At 35.1% G+C, this 16,260-nt stretch overlaps 1 protein-coding gene across 2 annotated transcripts in view; it reads right to left on the bottom strand.

Moving 5' to 3' along the window:
• Nucleotides 1-3,595: 3,595 nt before the first annotated feature.
• LOC144978567 (glycerophosphocholine phosphodiesterase GPCPD1-like) overlaps nucleotides 3,596-16,260 on the bottom strand; it is a 38,797-nt gene continuing 26,132 nt past the window's right edge. For both annotated transcript variants that reach the window (XM_078924797.1, XM_078924798.1), the window contains exons 14-18: nucleotides 15,074-15,201; nucleotides 14,364-14,494; nucleotides 12,340-12,475; nucleotides 8,611-8,771; nucleotides 3,596-7,828 (exon numbers count right to left, since the gene is read on the bottom strand). In XM_078924797.1, the coding sequence (XP_078780923.1) occupies nucleotides 7,663-7,828; nucleotides 8,611-8,771; nucleotides 12,340-12,475; nucleotides 14,364-14,494; nucleotides 15,074-15,201 (722 nt within the window). In that variant the 3' untranslated portion in view covers nucleotides 3,596-7,662. The remainder of the gene's footprint in view (nucleotides 7,829-8,610; nucleotides 8,772-12,339; nucleotides 12,476-14,363; nucleotides 14,495-15,073; nucleotides 15,202-16,260) is intronic.

Raw genomic sequence — 16,260 nt, 5'->3', positions numbered from 1 at the left:
TAAATCTTTTAACTATATTCCCTTATACTTATCTTGCTTTTCTTACTTGCACTGAAGTGGCCTGACATAACTGGTACAGTAAAACCACTCAGGGCAAACGTGATGACAAAGTCTATTCTATTCAGGTGGTTCTGGGTGGGGTTCCTGATCTCACCGGCCAGGCGGAGTTGTCGTACCAATAAGGTCGCAGGTTCAAACCCCATCACTGCCGCGAAAATTTTTTATTCTCTATTGTCTTCTGGCACTTTTCTACTCACTTCATCTCTTGTTGTTACCAACATAAGTGCCTGTTCCACTCACTTTTCTGAATTAAAAATTCACCCCATATACCGGAGCATACTCAATTGTTTCTATGTTATATGTTTTGTTGAGAATATTGGCTATTATTAATAGGTATTAAGCTTAATTGCTGGCCAGCTAACTTCGCGTTAGTTGTGTGTGTGTTGGACCCGCGGTCTCCAGTAGTCGGTGAGAGAAGGCTCTAGTAATGAATGACCTGAGTTTGATACGAATTTTTTTGGGTTCGTGGATAGCTCATACGGTAGAGTCATGCTCTCACCGGCCAGGCGGATGTCGTACCAATAAGGTCGCAGGTTCAAACCCCATCACTGCCGCGAAAATTTTTAATTCTCTATTGTCTTCTGGCACTTTTCTACTCACTTCATCTCTTGTTACACTGCAATATGGCACGCTGAAGTTGGGTGACCGATTTATAAAGGGAAAAAATGTTATAACTACACGCTTGAGTCACTCTGCCCTTACCGTTACTCTTACTTTAAGGCTTATGACGGACGTCAACACAAAAATATGCTCCCTATACGCCGAAAATAAAACCATTGTTGCAAAATAATGACGTCTTCGGTACTAGAGTACTCGATGAAGCTCACGAGACCAGTGGTCTCAGACCACTTTGCCGGCTTGTACAATCTAAAAGTTTCAGTTCATATATTGAATTGACATCAATTTCTCTCTGCCCCATACCGACACATCAATGAAAATTCTGCCCCAAACTGACCCGTCACTATCCACTATCGTATACCGTCCACTCTTTTGAGTGCATGTTAATAAACATTTTTGGTGACACCGACCAGTCGACCAGTCGAAGTACTTGTTACCAACATCCTTTCAACTAAATTTATCAACCATCCCCTTTCTGACCATTTCTTGTGGCGCCCATTTTTTAATTGATGGATGAATTGAAAGCAAGATGTGATTAGAGTATGAACAAAAATAAAACCACTTTTCAGGTCTTGTCCGTTTCAACTTCTTTCCTGCCTTCGTTCTTTCTTTCTCTTCTTTACTAACTTTACTTTTTGCCTCTTTTTCCTTCTTTTTTCTCTGCTTCCTTTTCCTCCCTCATTTTTGCCATTTCTCTTTTTCCCTCTGCTGCACCATGTTTCCTTGGCCTTCTTCTTGTGGAAGGCACTGACGGTTTTCCCAGAATTATAATTATACTTCCGTGCCTGGATCCTTGGTGCCTACAGTTGTGTGGTATTGGCAAATTATCGAATGTAGCTGTCGGCTCCTTTGTTTACAAAGTATTTTTTAAAAAATGGACAGCAGGACTCAGTGCTACGGTCTTTGCTAGTTCGAATACCCAGGTCATCTCGCCCTAGCTCAATTTGCTGTGCGGTTGGTGCCTTGGAATAGACCCTAAAGACAAATTTCACCTATGTGATGAATAAAGGGAATTATTTATTTATTTTATTTCAAGTCACATCACAGTCAACAGTTACTAATCTTTTGGTGAAAAAATGTAAGGTAATAATTCCGCACTCAAAAGGTTAAATTAATTTGATGCAGGCTAGCTAGATTTAGAAAAGGTAACTGGAGTTATATGTGACAAACAAATTTCCGCAAAGCTGAAAGGAAAGATAAATATACATCTGTTGTAAGTCCAGCAATGTTGTATGGACTAGAGACAGCAGCTTTAACAAAGAAACAAGATAAAGAAGTTGAGGTGGCAGAAATGAGGATGTTGAGATGGTCACTTGGCTAGACAGGAAAAGATGTGAGAAATGAACGAATTCGAAGGTTGACTGAAGTGAAGAACGTATCAATAAAGATGAGAGAAGATAGATTGAAATGGTTCAGACATGTTAAGCGACGAAAAAGGGGTTACGTGGGAAAGAAAGTAATGGATATACAATTTGTGGGAAAGAGGAAAAAGGGATGTCCAAAGACAAGATGGTTGGATTTGGATAGGGTTATGGACGATATGAAGGAACTGGGCCTGGAGGAAGATGATGCTATGAACCGAGATGCATTCATTATGGCAACCTTTCAAAATGAGGGATAAGCTGAGAAGAAGCGAGATTTAGATAGAGACAGCAAAAAAAAATCTACGAGTATATCAATAGACGTCAAGCTCATTATCTTTTAATTTTTATACGCTTCTCATGAAACCGCCTCCTCTGTGTTCTCATGTGTAAACAACAACTACTACACACTTGTCAGACTGCTACATAATGCTAATAAACTAATCATGATTTTGTTTCTCGGTTGGACCTCAAGTTTTGATTTCTGTCACTGCCTTTTAGCCTCTCTCTTTTTGCTCGAATTTCTTCTGAGAGCCACGGCACACTCCGGCAATCAGTGACAGTACAATGCGTTTTCGGAGTGAAGCATGGTGGTCAAGGACCTTTTGCAAACTAATGCATAATTTATGTGCCGATGTACTTTCACTTGACTTTAAAGATGTTACAATGTCTCTTTTAAATTTATGGAGATCAATTTGACTTTTTGGTCTTGATAAAATTGTTCATTTTGGTCTTTTATATGATTGTAACGAGTCCTTGAAAGATGAGCAAAAAATGATCAGATAACGTAACATCCACGACTTTTATATCTTTAGGTGGACTGTCTTCTTTTACTACAAGTAAATTTAAACAATGTACCGCTTTTATAAGTTGGTTTGTCATTTAGTTGTGTCAGGTTGTATATTTCCAAGAACTCCACTCAGGTGAATCACTATGAAACTTACTTACTTAGGCCACCCCTTGGGGAGCAACATGAGCCAAAAGTCTTCGCCATTCTGTCCTGTCCTCCATAAGCATACGCAGCTCCCGGGTGTTGTCCATTCCTGTGTCATCTAGCAGACAGTCAATGTAAATTTTATTCTGCCTGTCTCTGCTTCTGGTTCTCTCAGGTGGTTCCCATGGCACAAGACTGCTTGCAATCTCCTCCTTGTCTCCAGCAGAGCCCTGCAAGTCTCAGTCTTTTCTTTTGTATCTTCGAGGTCACTGGAGAGCTCTTCATTTGATATGTGCTCTTTCCAGCTTACATTGAAGGCCATCCGCAGCATATGGGTGTAGCAGCCGTCCAGTTGCTTCTCAAGGGCTTTTGTTAGAGTCCAAGTCGCTGCTCCACATAGAAGCAATAACTCTACCGTTGCCAGGAACAGTCTCTTCTTTATTTCCCTCTGTAGGTTTGAACTCCAGATATTTCTGAGTTTGTGACAGGCACTCCAAATATGAAACTGTCCCCCCAAAAAAGTTCCAGAAATCTAGAACACGCTTTTTGTCATGTTTAAAATAATGAATAAAAAATAATTTAATACAGAAAAGCAAAAAAAAAGATAAGAAGAGACATCTGATTGCATCGCTTATAAATATATAAATTTATTTATCTATAGGTAGTAGCATAGTGATAACGCAAAACAAGATATAAATAAAAAAGACAACATTTTTAATGATTGACATGTAAGAAACTCGCAAATGAAGACCAAGCGATTGTTTTGTTTGTTTTTAAGGGTTTTACGGCACTTGCAACACATAAAGGTCATATCAGCGCCAGTAAAAAGGAAGAAAATGGGATAGTTTGTTTTGTTTGTTTTTAAGGGTTTTACGGCACTTGCAACACATTAAGGTCATATCAGCGCCAGTAAAAAGGAAGAAAATGGGATAGTAAAAAGTTCTAGAACTACAATTAAAGCACAAAAGAAAAGGTAAGACAAAGGGGAATTGGTTCAAATAGGCAACAGATGTAGATTCCAAGAGCACACCGCCAAAGTACTTAGTTTGAGATCACCTAAAAGTAAAATGTTCTAGAATTACAAGATAGTGATAGAGAAACAAAAACTTTCATGAAGTGTTGCAAAATAAGCAACAGATTTTCTTCAAGATAATAAAAAAATAAATAGATGGTGAGGGTAGGAATTATGAGAGAAATATAATAAAATTACACAATATTTTTGAGTAAAACAACACACAGTGCTACTTGGTTTAAATAAAACAATTTTTGAAGCATACAATGCCACCAACATTCACCAGATGGCTAAACATCATGAAACTCTTTCCACAAATTACATATCATATCACAGTTTAATTATAATCATTTTGTTGTTGGAATCCTAGATTCCTTGTAACGTATCTCAAGTCTCTAATAAAGCTGTTATATTCAATGTCATACTCCACAGATTCAGCCCAGAATTTATTCTTATAAACAGAACAGTCCAATGAGATCATCAGGGGTGTGATTAGCACATTAACTTATGCACCCTTCTTCATGAAATTGACAGATACAATCAACTGGGCAGAAGAAAAATATCTGAATATTCTAGAAGTGGTCTTGAACCTACAATCCATGAGCTACATTGAATGCCTTTTCCATTCCGCCACTTTCCCCTTAGTATAAGGAGTGGGGAACTAATAGGAATTGATATAACACATAGAAACAAGAATAATAGTGACTTGTGTATTATAATATTAGATTAAATTCATGTAAGTCCTGGTACAAAACAGTCACAAAGACATACATCTTACATAAACAAGCACAAATGTACATACTTCATAGGAATTGCTCACATTTGTAAGTCACAAGTAAGTCACGATGTGTATCTCTCCTTCAAGCAATAATATACAAAAAGCAAAAAATTGTTTTGTTTTTTAAAGCGTTTTACGGCGCTTGCAACACATTTAGGTCATATCAGCGCAAGTAAAAAGGAATAAAATGAGATAGTAAAATGGTTCTAGAATTACAAAGCACTTAAGATAAAGTAAGACAAGGGGGAATTGGTTAAAATAGGGAACAGGTGTAGATTCCAAGAGCACACTATCAGCGTCCTAAGTTTGAGATCACCTAAATGTCTCATCCTGACACAAGCATAGGTCCCCACTAAGAGGAACACAAATCATACTATACATATAAATAAAAAAATGCATTACGGTACAGAGAGATGATTTACAAAATAAAAAATATCATCTCCCAAAACTGTTTCCCTCCCAGCTGGGGTATCCGACCAGGGCCAGGACAGAACCAAGTTATCTCATTCCAAGACAAAGACAGAAAGCATGTTGGAAAACAGACATAGGGGGATAGAAGACACACTATGTACCTCCCTGCCCACTATGGGAGGTCAGGACCCCCACCCAGAAGAAAAAAAATCTTATGGAAGTCAAAGCCTATAGCAAATGTTGTCCGTTGGAAGCTCAATAAGAATTTAATTCTTCTTTGAACTGACAAACTAAGACTAATTTGTGTTCAGCGGCCACTAGTCTGAGGTAGGTGGTTTCATGGAGTTTAATGGTTATTCGCCTTACACAAGTTAACATTTTGTACATAGGGGAGCCACTTGTAGATTGATAAAAAATCTGGATTTCTATTGAGAAAGCATAAGCATGACATACATGGTTGCTAAATCCATTAAAACTGGACTTATCATATTATAATACGTAATAAATATGAGCATCACTTATTATCACATTTGTATAATTTACTTGTATATAAAACTATAATTCACTGATGACCGACATTGGCCACTCTTCATTCTTTCTTTTATTTTTTTTTTTTAATGATTCATAAACCTATTACATGATAATCTCAATCATAATATTCTGTGAATCATGAGTAGATATTTGTGACGATGCAATGCAGATACTAGTGTATAAAAAGAATATATAAATATTAAAAATGGCACTTGCAGGTTCTGAGAAAATTTTTAACTCAAATAAAAACAAATGAAATGGAAAAAAAACAACAAAAAACAACAAAACAGTAAATCAAAAGCCTTTTCAAAAAAAAAAAGAAAAAAAAGGATAACATGTCATTTTAAACTTGAGCTTGAGCTTTTATACAGTGCAATATCCACTAAACATGTTCAAAGTGCGTTACAGGTCCCTGACCTGCAGCAACACATAACATGTAGAACGAGACATGACGCCTGTTTTCCCCGACAGAGACAATGCCAGGTACTCATTTTACACCTGAGTACAGTGAGAAAATATGAGTAAAGAGCCTTTTCCAAGGAGTCAACTATGCACCGGGGCGAGGCTCAAACCCAGGACCTTCCAATCCAAAAGGGAGTGACATACTACAAGACCACATAGCCACACATTTTAAAAACAAAACAAATGAAAAGCAAATTCTACCTGTATCGATGTGTATAACACAATTCACTGATAGCTAAACCAACACATCCAACATGCATGTTTTTATAATAACACCATTTGAAAACAGCCAATATATTATTTCAAATTTATTACAAAGCAGTCCTGGCTGAAGCCATTATATTTGAAAAACATTGGAAATTAGGCAAAGCTGGAATGAAAACAATTCTGTTGCTAAAGATCATTAGTAATTTGAGATGCATAACCTAAAAATGTTATTATGTTAGGACATCTTAGATTTAGATAGTAAAAACGATATATAGCCAGAAATAAGAGGCTTGTGCAACAATTTTTGTTTTATTGAGACATAAGAATAAAAATTCTTAAGCTGCTACACATTAAAATGTCTTATCTCTTATCGTTTTAACTCTAAAGTCACGTTTCATCCTCCTGTTTACCCAGACATAACACCTGATTGAGGCGATGGATCACATTTGATAAATACTGAGAATCTGAAGTGAAACAAGATAGGATCAAATGTAACAAATTAAATCCCTAAACACATACACACAAAAAAGTTAATAATGTGTATTTCTAAAATATCAGAATTGCATTTGTCTAAAATAGAAATAGAAAAAAAAAAAATAAAAAAAAAGCAAATTAATTTTCATCAAGTTTAACGATTTAAACTTTACTGTTTTGTTTTTGTTTGTTTTTAAGGGTTTTACGGCGCTTGCAACACATTTAGGTTATATCAGCGCCAGTAAAAAGGAAGAAAATGCGATAGTAAAAAGTTCTAGAATTACAATTAAAGCACTCAAGAGAAAGTAAGTCAAAGGGGAACTGGGAACAAATAGGGATCAGATGTAAATTCCAAGAGCATACCACCAATGTACTTAAAGTTTGAGATCACCTATAAGTCTTATCCGGACACAAGCACAAAATCCAACAAAGAGGAACACACTCAAATACTTACACTTACATTATATATTTAAAATAACACATACAATAATACATAACAGAGAGATGATTTACAAGGCAAAAAATATAATCTCCCAAAACAATAACTATGCATTTGACTGTTTCCCTCCCAGCCAGGACTCCGACAAGGGCCAGGAAAAAACCAAGTAATCTCATTCCAAGACAAAGATAGAAAGCATGTTGGAAAACAGATATAAGGGGATAGAAGACAGTATGTACCTCCCTTTACTGTCAAACCCAACATAATACCAGATTGACACAATGGCTAACTATAAATAGCACCTGGGCTAAAATTTTCTCTTTTTATATAATTTTCAGAGCAATCCAAAAAGACTTGCATGAATATGAAAATATCTTAGTATCTTTGTTGCTTCTTGGGGCTTCCACCATTTTCTCCATCACCTGATGTCTGTCTCCGGCTGCTTGGGTTGGAATTGCTGTTGTTGTGGTTGCCGTGGTCGGTCCCATCTTCATTTGACTTCAAGGAATTCTTTGCATTTTCTGGACTATTCAGGTCAATTCTGGTAGAATAGTAAAACAAAATATATTATCCATAAAAATGGATGGTGGGTAATATTTTTCTTGAAGTCCTTTTGAGGCATGTCAAATGCAGTGCTAAAATATGAATTCTTTAAGACATTAAAAAAAACCCCAAATCTTTTCTTCTAATATGCAATCTGTACAGTATCCTATCTAGTCTTGTTATACTGTTGATTCACTGGCGTTATGATGTAGCTGTCAAGTGCTTTGAATCTGTTGAAATACTTGTGAGGAACTTAAGAAATCCTCTGTATTATTGGCTAATCTTGCTTTCACCACACAAAATGATTTTGAAATAAAAAGTGGGATAACACTAATAAAATGAAAAACTGCTCAATAAAACGGTGAAATAGTGGTTATACAAAGAATTGAGTAATAAAAGCACTAATTAAGGGAAAAGGGACTGGACAACCGATATTTTCCTTTTGGTAAAATTACCCAGAAAACAAAGCAAAACCAAAAAAATAAAAAACAAAAGAAAAAAAAAAGTTCTATCAAAGTTGATGTGAGCTTGGGCAAAAAATTAATCAGCCCAAAGTTGATTATTTAAAAGTTTATAACATTGTATCCTATTAATAGCTTAATAATTATAAAGTACATTACTTCAAATCCCGATTAATCATGCGAAGTCAAAAATTGACAGAATTGCATTGATTACCCTTTTGAAAACATAATGTTAAAAATTGAATTTTCTGATCAACTGAGGTGACGTCAACATTGAAAAATGACAGTTTTCAACTCATCTCTAGAACTTGCCACTTGCCTGTCATAAATGACTCCATCAACTTTCAGTTTCCTCATCTGCTTTATGACCTCTGGGTCATTGTTGTGAACTCCCCAGACAAACAAAATCAGCTTCTGACTCAACACCTCTTCTATAATGGACATGTCCCGGAAAAGAACCTCTGTATGGAGCACTAGGCCCTGCAAAATACCAACAGAGGGACTTCAATTTGGATCCTCTGAGTTAAGATTTAAGTTTTCAATTTTGCTAAATGAGAATTTTAAAATGTTATATTCTTGGTGTTCTCTGTAAGAAAAGAAAGATTATTCCACTCCTTCCATTGGAAAACCCTCTCATTTCTTAGTAAATACGTAATAGTTGAATAATGCTTTGCACACATTTTATTGGTTTAAAATATAGTGTTAAAGACAGATGATTGGCGATTTAAAATAATCTTTCAGTGCGCATGAATATAAATCCAACTTTTTTCTTTTCTGGATTTAATTGTCATTCAAGCAGATGTAGAAAAATACAAATGGTGAATTGAAGTTGCTACTGTCAGGCATCCAAAACTTATTCGAAGTGGGAGTTAAAATAATCAAAACAATCTCACTCACACATGGCTTGAACACATTCATAATTAATAAATAGGCTACCCTCAACTTCAATTTCATTGTGCCTTCATTGATTAACACCGCTAATACACATTACATAAACAAAAATTGAAAGAAAAGTGCACACAACAACAAAAATAGGCGGATTGTGTTATGTCTAGACAGTCAGATTAATTTAGGAAAAAATGCAAACGCAGGTAGTTAACTAAAACACAGCACTTTAACTAACTCACGGAGATACTGAACTCCTGATAAATGGCAGATGTCATATAAATATTTTGTCTTTATTCACTCAAGCACGGAAATCTCGAAATCACAGAAATCTCAAACTCAGTACAATTCCCTGTTTTAATCCCTCTATTTTGTTAGTATTGACAACACGAAAATCATGAACACTTTCCGGGACCAATACAGAAATCTCGAACAATCTGGACATTCCCTTGAGGTCTGTTGAAATTTTTTTTCGCGAATTGTTTGTGTTGAATGGAAACGAAAGATGCCATCGCTCTCCCCACATATATATATATATATATATATATATATATATGGGTGTGTGTGTGTGCATACACTGAACTGAGGGGAAATCGCGATGCATGTTTGACCAGCGTCTTACGCACACTACCCTGCAACACATTTAGGTTATATCAGCGCCAGTAAAAAGTTATAGAATTACAATTAAAGCACCCAAGAAAAAGTAAGACATAGGGGAACTGGGGACAAATAGGGATCAGATGTAGATTCCAAGAGCATACCAATGTACATAGTTTGAGATGACCTATAAGTCTCATCCGGACACAAGCACAAAATCCAACAAAAAGGAATACACTCAAATGGTTACATTATACATTAAAAATTACAAATATAATAATACATAACAGAGAGATGATTTATGAGGAAAAAAATATCATCTCCCACAACAATAACTACGCATTTGTCTGTTTCCCTCTCAGATAGGACTCTGGCCAGGGCCAGGACAAAACCACGTAATCTCATTCCAAGACAAAGACAGAAAGCATGTTGGAAAACATAAGGGGATAGAAGACACAGTATGTACCCCCCTGCCAACTATGGGAGGTCAGGAACCCCACCCAGAAAGAAACTTTTATTTGTCCATCAAAGACACAACAACTGTAGTCAGCTAGGTATATTATCATTCCACCTACACACTCCGCTAGACGTGGATGTATTCACTGCCACAGATGAGAGAGAGAGGGGTGACAGTGTCCTGTCGTCGAAAACATGTATAGTCAGTAATCAAGACAGCCTATATTGGACCGGGCCGTTTCTCTCTATTTCCCTACCAACACACACACATTATTCCGACTGGTTATTTTCCTTCCTATACTTTCTTTGGTTCAGTTTGAATGTCAACCGGAAAAAAATAATGCGAAATAAATATTTTTCTTTGGCAAAAGGTGTTTGACTGCTCTCAGCGGAAGTTTTCTTTCCTCATGACCGTGATTGTTAACAGTGTTGCCAGGTTGGCGGATTTACCCTTTAAAAAAGTAAAAGTATAGCTAGCAAGTTTCATTATTTCTTCTTTTTTCACCCTGAACTGACTTTTAGGAGCACCTATTGTAAGTACTTTTGGTCTAGATCTATATACCTAATTCCGATTAACTGAAGGTGAAAACAACATCCGACAGCGTAACTCCAGCTTAAAAAAAATAAAAGCTCTATGTGCCATGTCTCATAAGTACAACCGATCTTGGGAAAAACACCCTGATCTTCTAGACTGGATTAAACCAATAATAGGTGACGATACGAGGGCATAATGCAAGTATTGCAAAACTGATATAACGGCAGAGTGATCTAAAGGAGCACGCAAAGGGGGAAAACATAACTCTTGTGGATTATAAGTGTTTTAAATCAAATTGCGGATTTCTTGGCGGATTTTAGGCAAATGTCACAGGTGAAGTAGGATAAGTTGGCAGGATTTTTGCAAAGGTACCTGGCAACACTGATTGTTTAAATTTTTCCCTTTTTTCTCCTTCATACACGACTGCACCACCTCCTCCTCCTCTTCTTCTTCTTTTATAAGAATTAATCCAAATACAGAATCAGTTTAAAAAGGTATCTAGGAATTGTTCTCTTTCTTTCATTTTACAACTAACTCAGACCTGGGACCAGAAATGTGTGCTATCTCTCAAATAATTGGGATTTTGTTGTTGTTGGTACCATAAAAGAAGGACCTGCTTATTGTATTATAAATGAGTTGGAGAAAGTGACATGATTTGACTAGTCAATTGACGTGTCCTATCTGTGTTGTGTTTATTGTTTATTAATTAATCCATATTTTTGTCATGTTGGTCTATTTTTGCGTGTTCAAAAAGTTCTGATAATTTTTTCACCAATCATTTGTCATTTAGTTACACTTGTTATTACGTTAAATGATAACTATAACATTGAACAGATATTTCACTCCGACTTATTTTCTCTCTCTCTCTCTCATTAACTCTCTCTCTTCCTCTCTTTCTTTCACACGTGCGATATACACAACATAAACATATTCATTTTGTTTTCAATTTGTTACAATTGTGGCAATTTGACACCAAAAATTATCATCATTATCAATTGGTCAGTTAATCTAACATTAAATAAATTAATCAGTTAATCAGTCAACGAATCAATCCTTGGTTTTTCTGTACCATATGAAATATTCAAAATTTTTATTGCTGATGGAACGAACGTTTTTATGTTTGTTTGTTTGTTGCTTTAGGTCTCTTCCAACACAATTGAGGTTATATGAGAGACCGCTGAAACAAAAAAACAAGCAATCTAACAAAAACAGTACAAATGTAAATCAAAATCATAACCTAAAGATATCATAAGCTAAATTATAAATAACCAAGAATAAACAGGCAGAAGATTTACAGAGAAAAAAAATATCCCCTGTCAAAAATACAATCACAAACCAAAGAAGCAGGATAGGCTAGTAAAGAGAAGAAGAAACGACATCACTATCGGATCGTACACCCATGCGAACATCATAGGTATATGATTCAAGGGTGATGCTCCCATCCAACCACCCGTGAACGAACGTTGATTTATACTTGTTAGTTCTACATTTAATCTGACACAACCTTCTCCCAGATGGTAAAAGACTAAATTCATGGTATAAAATATGTTTTACAGGCCTGTATAGGGCACCTACCAGTATCCCTTCTGAGATGGCAAAATTGATAGCATTGGAAAAAGTGCTTGATCTGAAGTCGAGGAAGTTGGTGTAAATTTTGGTCTCTCCTTGACTAAGGAAGGTCACTGGGTATCGATTTTGTTTCAATTTCAATCTGGAAAGTGAATGGATGGCGGAGGGGTGAGGGATGGGAGATGGAGATGGGTGATAAGTTTTTGAAAAGATAAAAATTGTGTCTGAGAGAGTTGACCTGAGTAACACATAATAAAGCAGTATGGAAATGATGGTGTGCATCTCTCTCCATTGAAAAATGCTTGGTGGCACTTGAAAAAGCATAAATCTAAAATTCTAAACAAATTAAATCAAACATTCAAACAGACACACACAAACATAAGCAAAGTACACAAAAAACAATATTACTAAAATAAACAAAAAACCGTTCATCAAAACATTTGAAGTATGCATTCTTGAGAAAAGCTTAATTTATAATTTGGATTAAAACGTTTGTAATAATATGTGGCGTGGTGTAGTTGTCAAACATTGCCCACTTTGTTTAAACAAAATAATGTACTACATTAACTAGTCTAGAGTAAATACAAGCAACATTGCATTGTAGCGCATTTCATTGACTAACAATTTAGTTCACTAGTTTCATTTATTTGCTGTAGAGTAAAACGGTTGTCCATCAGAGCCATAAGCAGACCTGCCATAGGCAGCTAGCAAAAAATCTGCATAATATGTCTGGGAAAATACCTGAATCTGAAGAAAAGAAATTCGTATAAACCCAGAATTCATTATTCTCACCTTCATTTATATGAATTGCCACTTAAAAATACTTTAGGATTGGTAATAACTTTGAACAAATATTCTTTTTTGATAAAATTAACATTTTCAATAATGTTCAATCAAAAAATCAAACTATATAAAATTGAAACTGGATTTTAAAAAAAATCTGTCAACCCTGAAAGAAATCTGTACAGTCTGAATTCAGTATGTACAAGTGGCAGGTCTGCATAAGGCCTGTGGAGCCATAAACAGAAAGTAACAATTGGTTACCACTCTTATCACAAGCATAAGATCTTAACTACCAAATCGCTGTTGGATGGACAAAGGGGTCGAAAAAAAAGAAAACAAAAAAACAAACAAAGAAACAAAACAAACAAAAAATAAACAGTGGACAAAGGGGTAAAAAAAACCCAAAATAACAAACAAACAAGATATTGATTGGACCCTATGTTTGTGAAGGGGGTGTAATACCAACAAAAAAATTGTTAACCGTGGGCCAGGCTGTTTATTAAGTGTTTGAAGAATTCTACCAACCCTGTATAGGCTTTATGCAATTGATGTAAAACACTTTGAGTACTATAAAAATGTTCTTATAATTTATAGTTGCATTTATCCTCAATATAGATAATACAGGTTATTGATTGATTCATCTAGAATTAATTGAAGATCAGAAATGAAAAGGAACATCAGACCTTATGTTCTGTTTTTAAGGGTTTTATGGTGCTTGCGACACATTTAGGTCATATCAGTGCCAGTAAAAGGAAGAAAATGGGTTAGTATAAAAGTTCTAGAATTACAATTAGAGCACCTTAGACAAAGTAAGACAAAGGGCAATAATACAAATAGGGAATAGGTGTAGATTCCAAGAGAATACTGTCATTGTGCATAGTTTGAGATCACCTAAAAGTCTCATCCAGACACGGGTACAGGATCCCACTCAGAGGAATACACTCAAATGCTTACAAAACAAATATAATAATACATAACAGAGAGATGATTTACTAGGAAAAAAATATCATCTCCCAAAACAATAACTATGCATTTGACTGTTTCCCTCCCAGCCAAGGACTCCGGCCAGGGCCAGGACAAAACCAAGTTATATCATTCCAAGACAAAGACAGAAAGCAAATTGGAAAACAGCTATAAGGGGATAGAAGACACAGTAGGTACCTCCCTGCCCACTATGGGAGGTCAGGAACCCCACCCAGTCATCAGACCTTAAACTGTAATCAAGCTTTGAAATCGGTAAGACTTACAAAACACATATATCAGGCTCAAAGGTAGAAAAGAATATGCGCCTATCCCCTGCATGTTGGTAGATGACTTTGAGAATGGCGTCTATATAGGTATTCTTGTCTATCTTGGCCTCAGCCTCCATTTCGCCAGACTGGTGGTTATCAAAATTGTCAAAAATCATAAATGATTATTATTACCTACATAATGACATACATTACCTTTACGAGCATAGTTCATTATATCTATAATAATAATAATAATAATAATAATAGTAATAAAATAATAATAATAATAATAATAATAATAAAAATAATAACAAAAATAATAACAATAATAATAATAATAATACTAATACTAATAATAATAATAATAATAATAATAATAATAATAATAATAATATTTCCATAGTGATTCCCCATTAGCATAGACATTACAATTACAAACATCCAATTTATCTATCAATATCATAACAATCGCATTTGTCATAAACATTACCGTTACATACATTGTTCATTATATCTATCAGTATCATAATCATCGCATTATTATTAACATTACCATTAAAAACATTGTTCATATTTAACATTATGTTCATCAACTACAATAATGGAATTGGTTTCATTAACAACTCCAATCTTTCTTGAACTGTTATTTTAAAATGTCAGATACTCCCAGTCAATACAGTTCCAAATTCCACGCTACAAAAACTACCACTACCACCACAACTCACCATTTGCATCTGAGGGAATTTAACCTCCAAATCGAAGCCAACCCCTGGGTCAACCATTGACAAAATTTCTGCCAGGGTGGGAAATGGTGCCATCTTCTTGTCTAAAGGAGGATCTTCGTCATTTATTTCTGGTGGAGCAAATGACCAATTTAATTGTTCGAGTTCAATCGTAATTATTGTCCATTACTGACTGTAATAAATACATAAATAAATAAATAAATAAAACTAAAGATGATGATGATGATATGATGATAAATATAATACTGATAATCACTTTTCAAGATGATACCATAAGTGCTCAGTGGAGCTTAAATCATATACAAGCACTTCAATAATTTTTCACTACTTAAAAAAGAAACGAAAAATTTTTTATGCACAACCATTCAAGTATCTAGTATAATTACAGTTTTGTTTTTCAGAACTTCTCAAGACCATGCGTGTCCAATCAAAAAGAATAATGCACGTATTCTGCAGAGACGCCAACTTTAAATTTGGCTCACAGGAGTTTCAGACACCACTCGTAGGAATTTCAATGCCGAAAGAGGAATTTCCACACACAAGAAAAAGGAACTGGAATGGTATTTTGCATTGTGTTTACATTTTGTATAGTTCTAAATAGATAACTGATTAGAATTAGATTATGATACATAAACACATTGCCAAATACAATCCCAAAGTTTCCTTATTTCAAATGAAGTAAAGCGCCAAAACCTAATGGTAGAGATTGTAGTACTGGTGGTAGTGAGGATGATGTGGTGTTGGTGGTTATTGTAGTAGTGGTAGTAATAATAATAATAATAATAATAATAATAATAATAATAGATCTTTATTGTCCATAAATATGGCAATTTGTCATTTAGTTACACTTGTTATAATGTTAAACGATAACTAAGATTGAACAGATATTTCACTCCTACTTATTTTCTCTCTCTCTCTCTCTCTCTCTCTCTCTCTCTCTCTCTCTCTTTCTTTCTTTCTTTCTTTCACACGTGCGATATACACAACATAAACATATTCATTTCGTTTTCAATTTGTTACGATTGTGGCAATTCGACACCAAAAATTATCATCATTATCAATTGGTCAGTTAATCTTACATTAAATAAATTAATCAGTTAATCAGTCAACGAATCAATCCTTGGTTTTTCTGTACCATATGAAATATTCAAAATTGTTATTGCTGATGG

Source organism: Berghia stephanieae, chromosome 8 (assembly GCF_034508935.2).
Source record: "Berghia stephanieae isolate SIO BIC M18660-M18661 chromosome 8, UCSD_Bste_1.3, whole genome shotgun sequence".
NCBI lineage: Eukaryota > Metazoa > Mollusca > Gastropoda > Nudibranchia > Aeolidiidae > Berghia > Berghia stephanieae.
The sequence above is the reverse complement of the archived record's forward strand: the minus strand, read 5'-3'. Positions and strand labels throughout refer to the sequence as shown.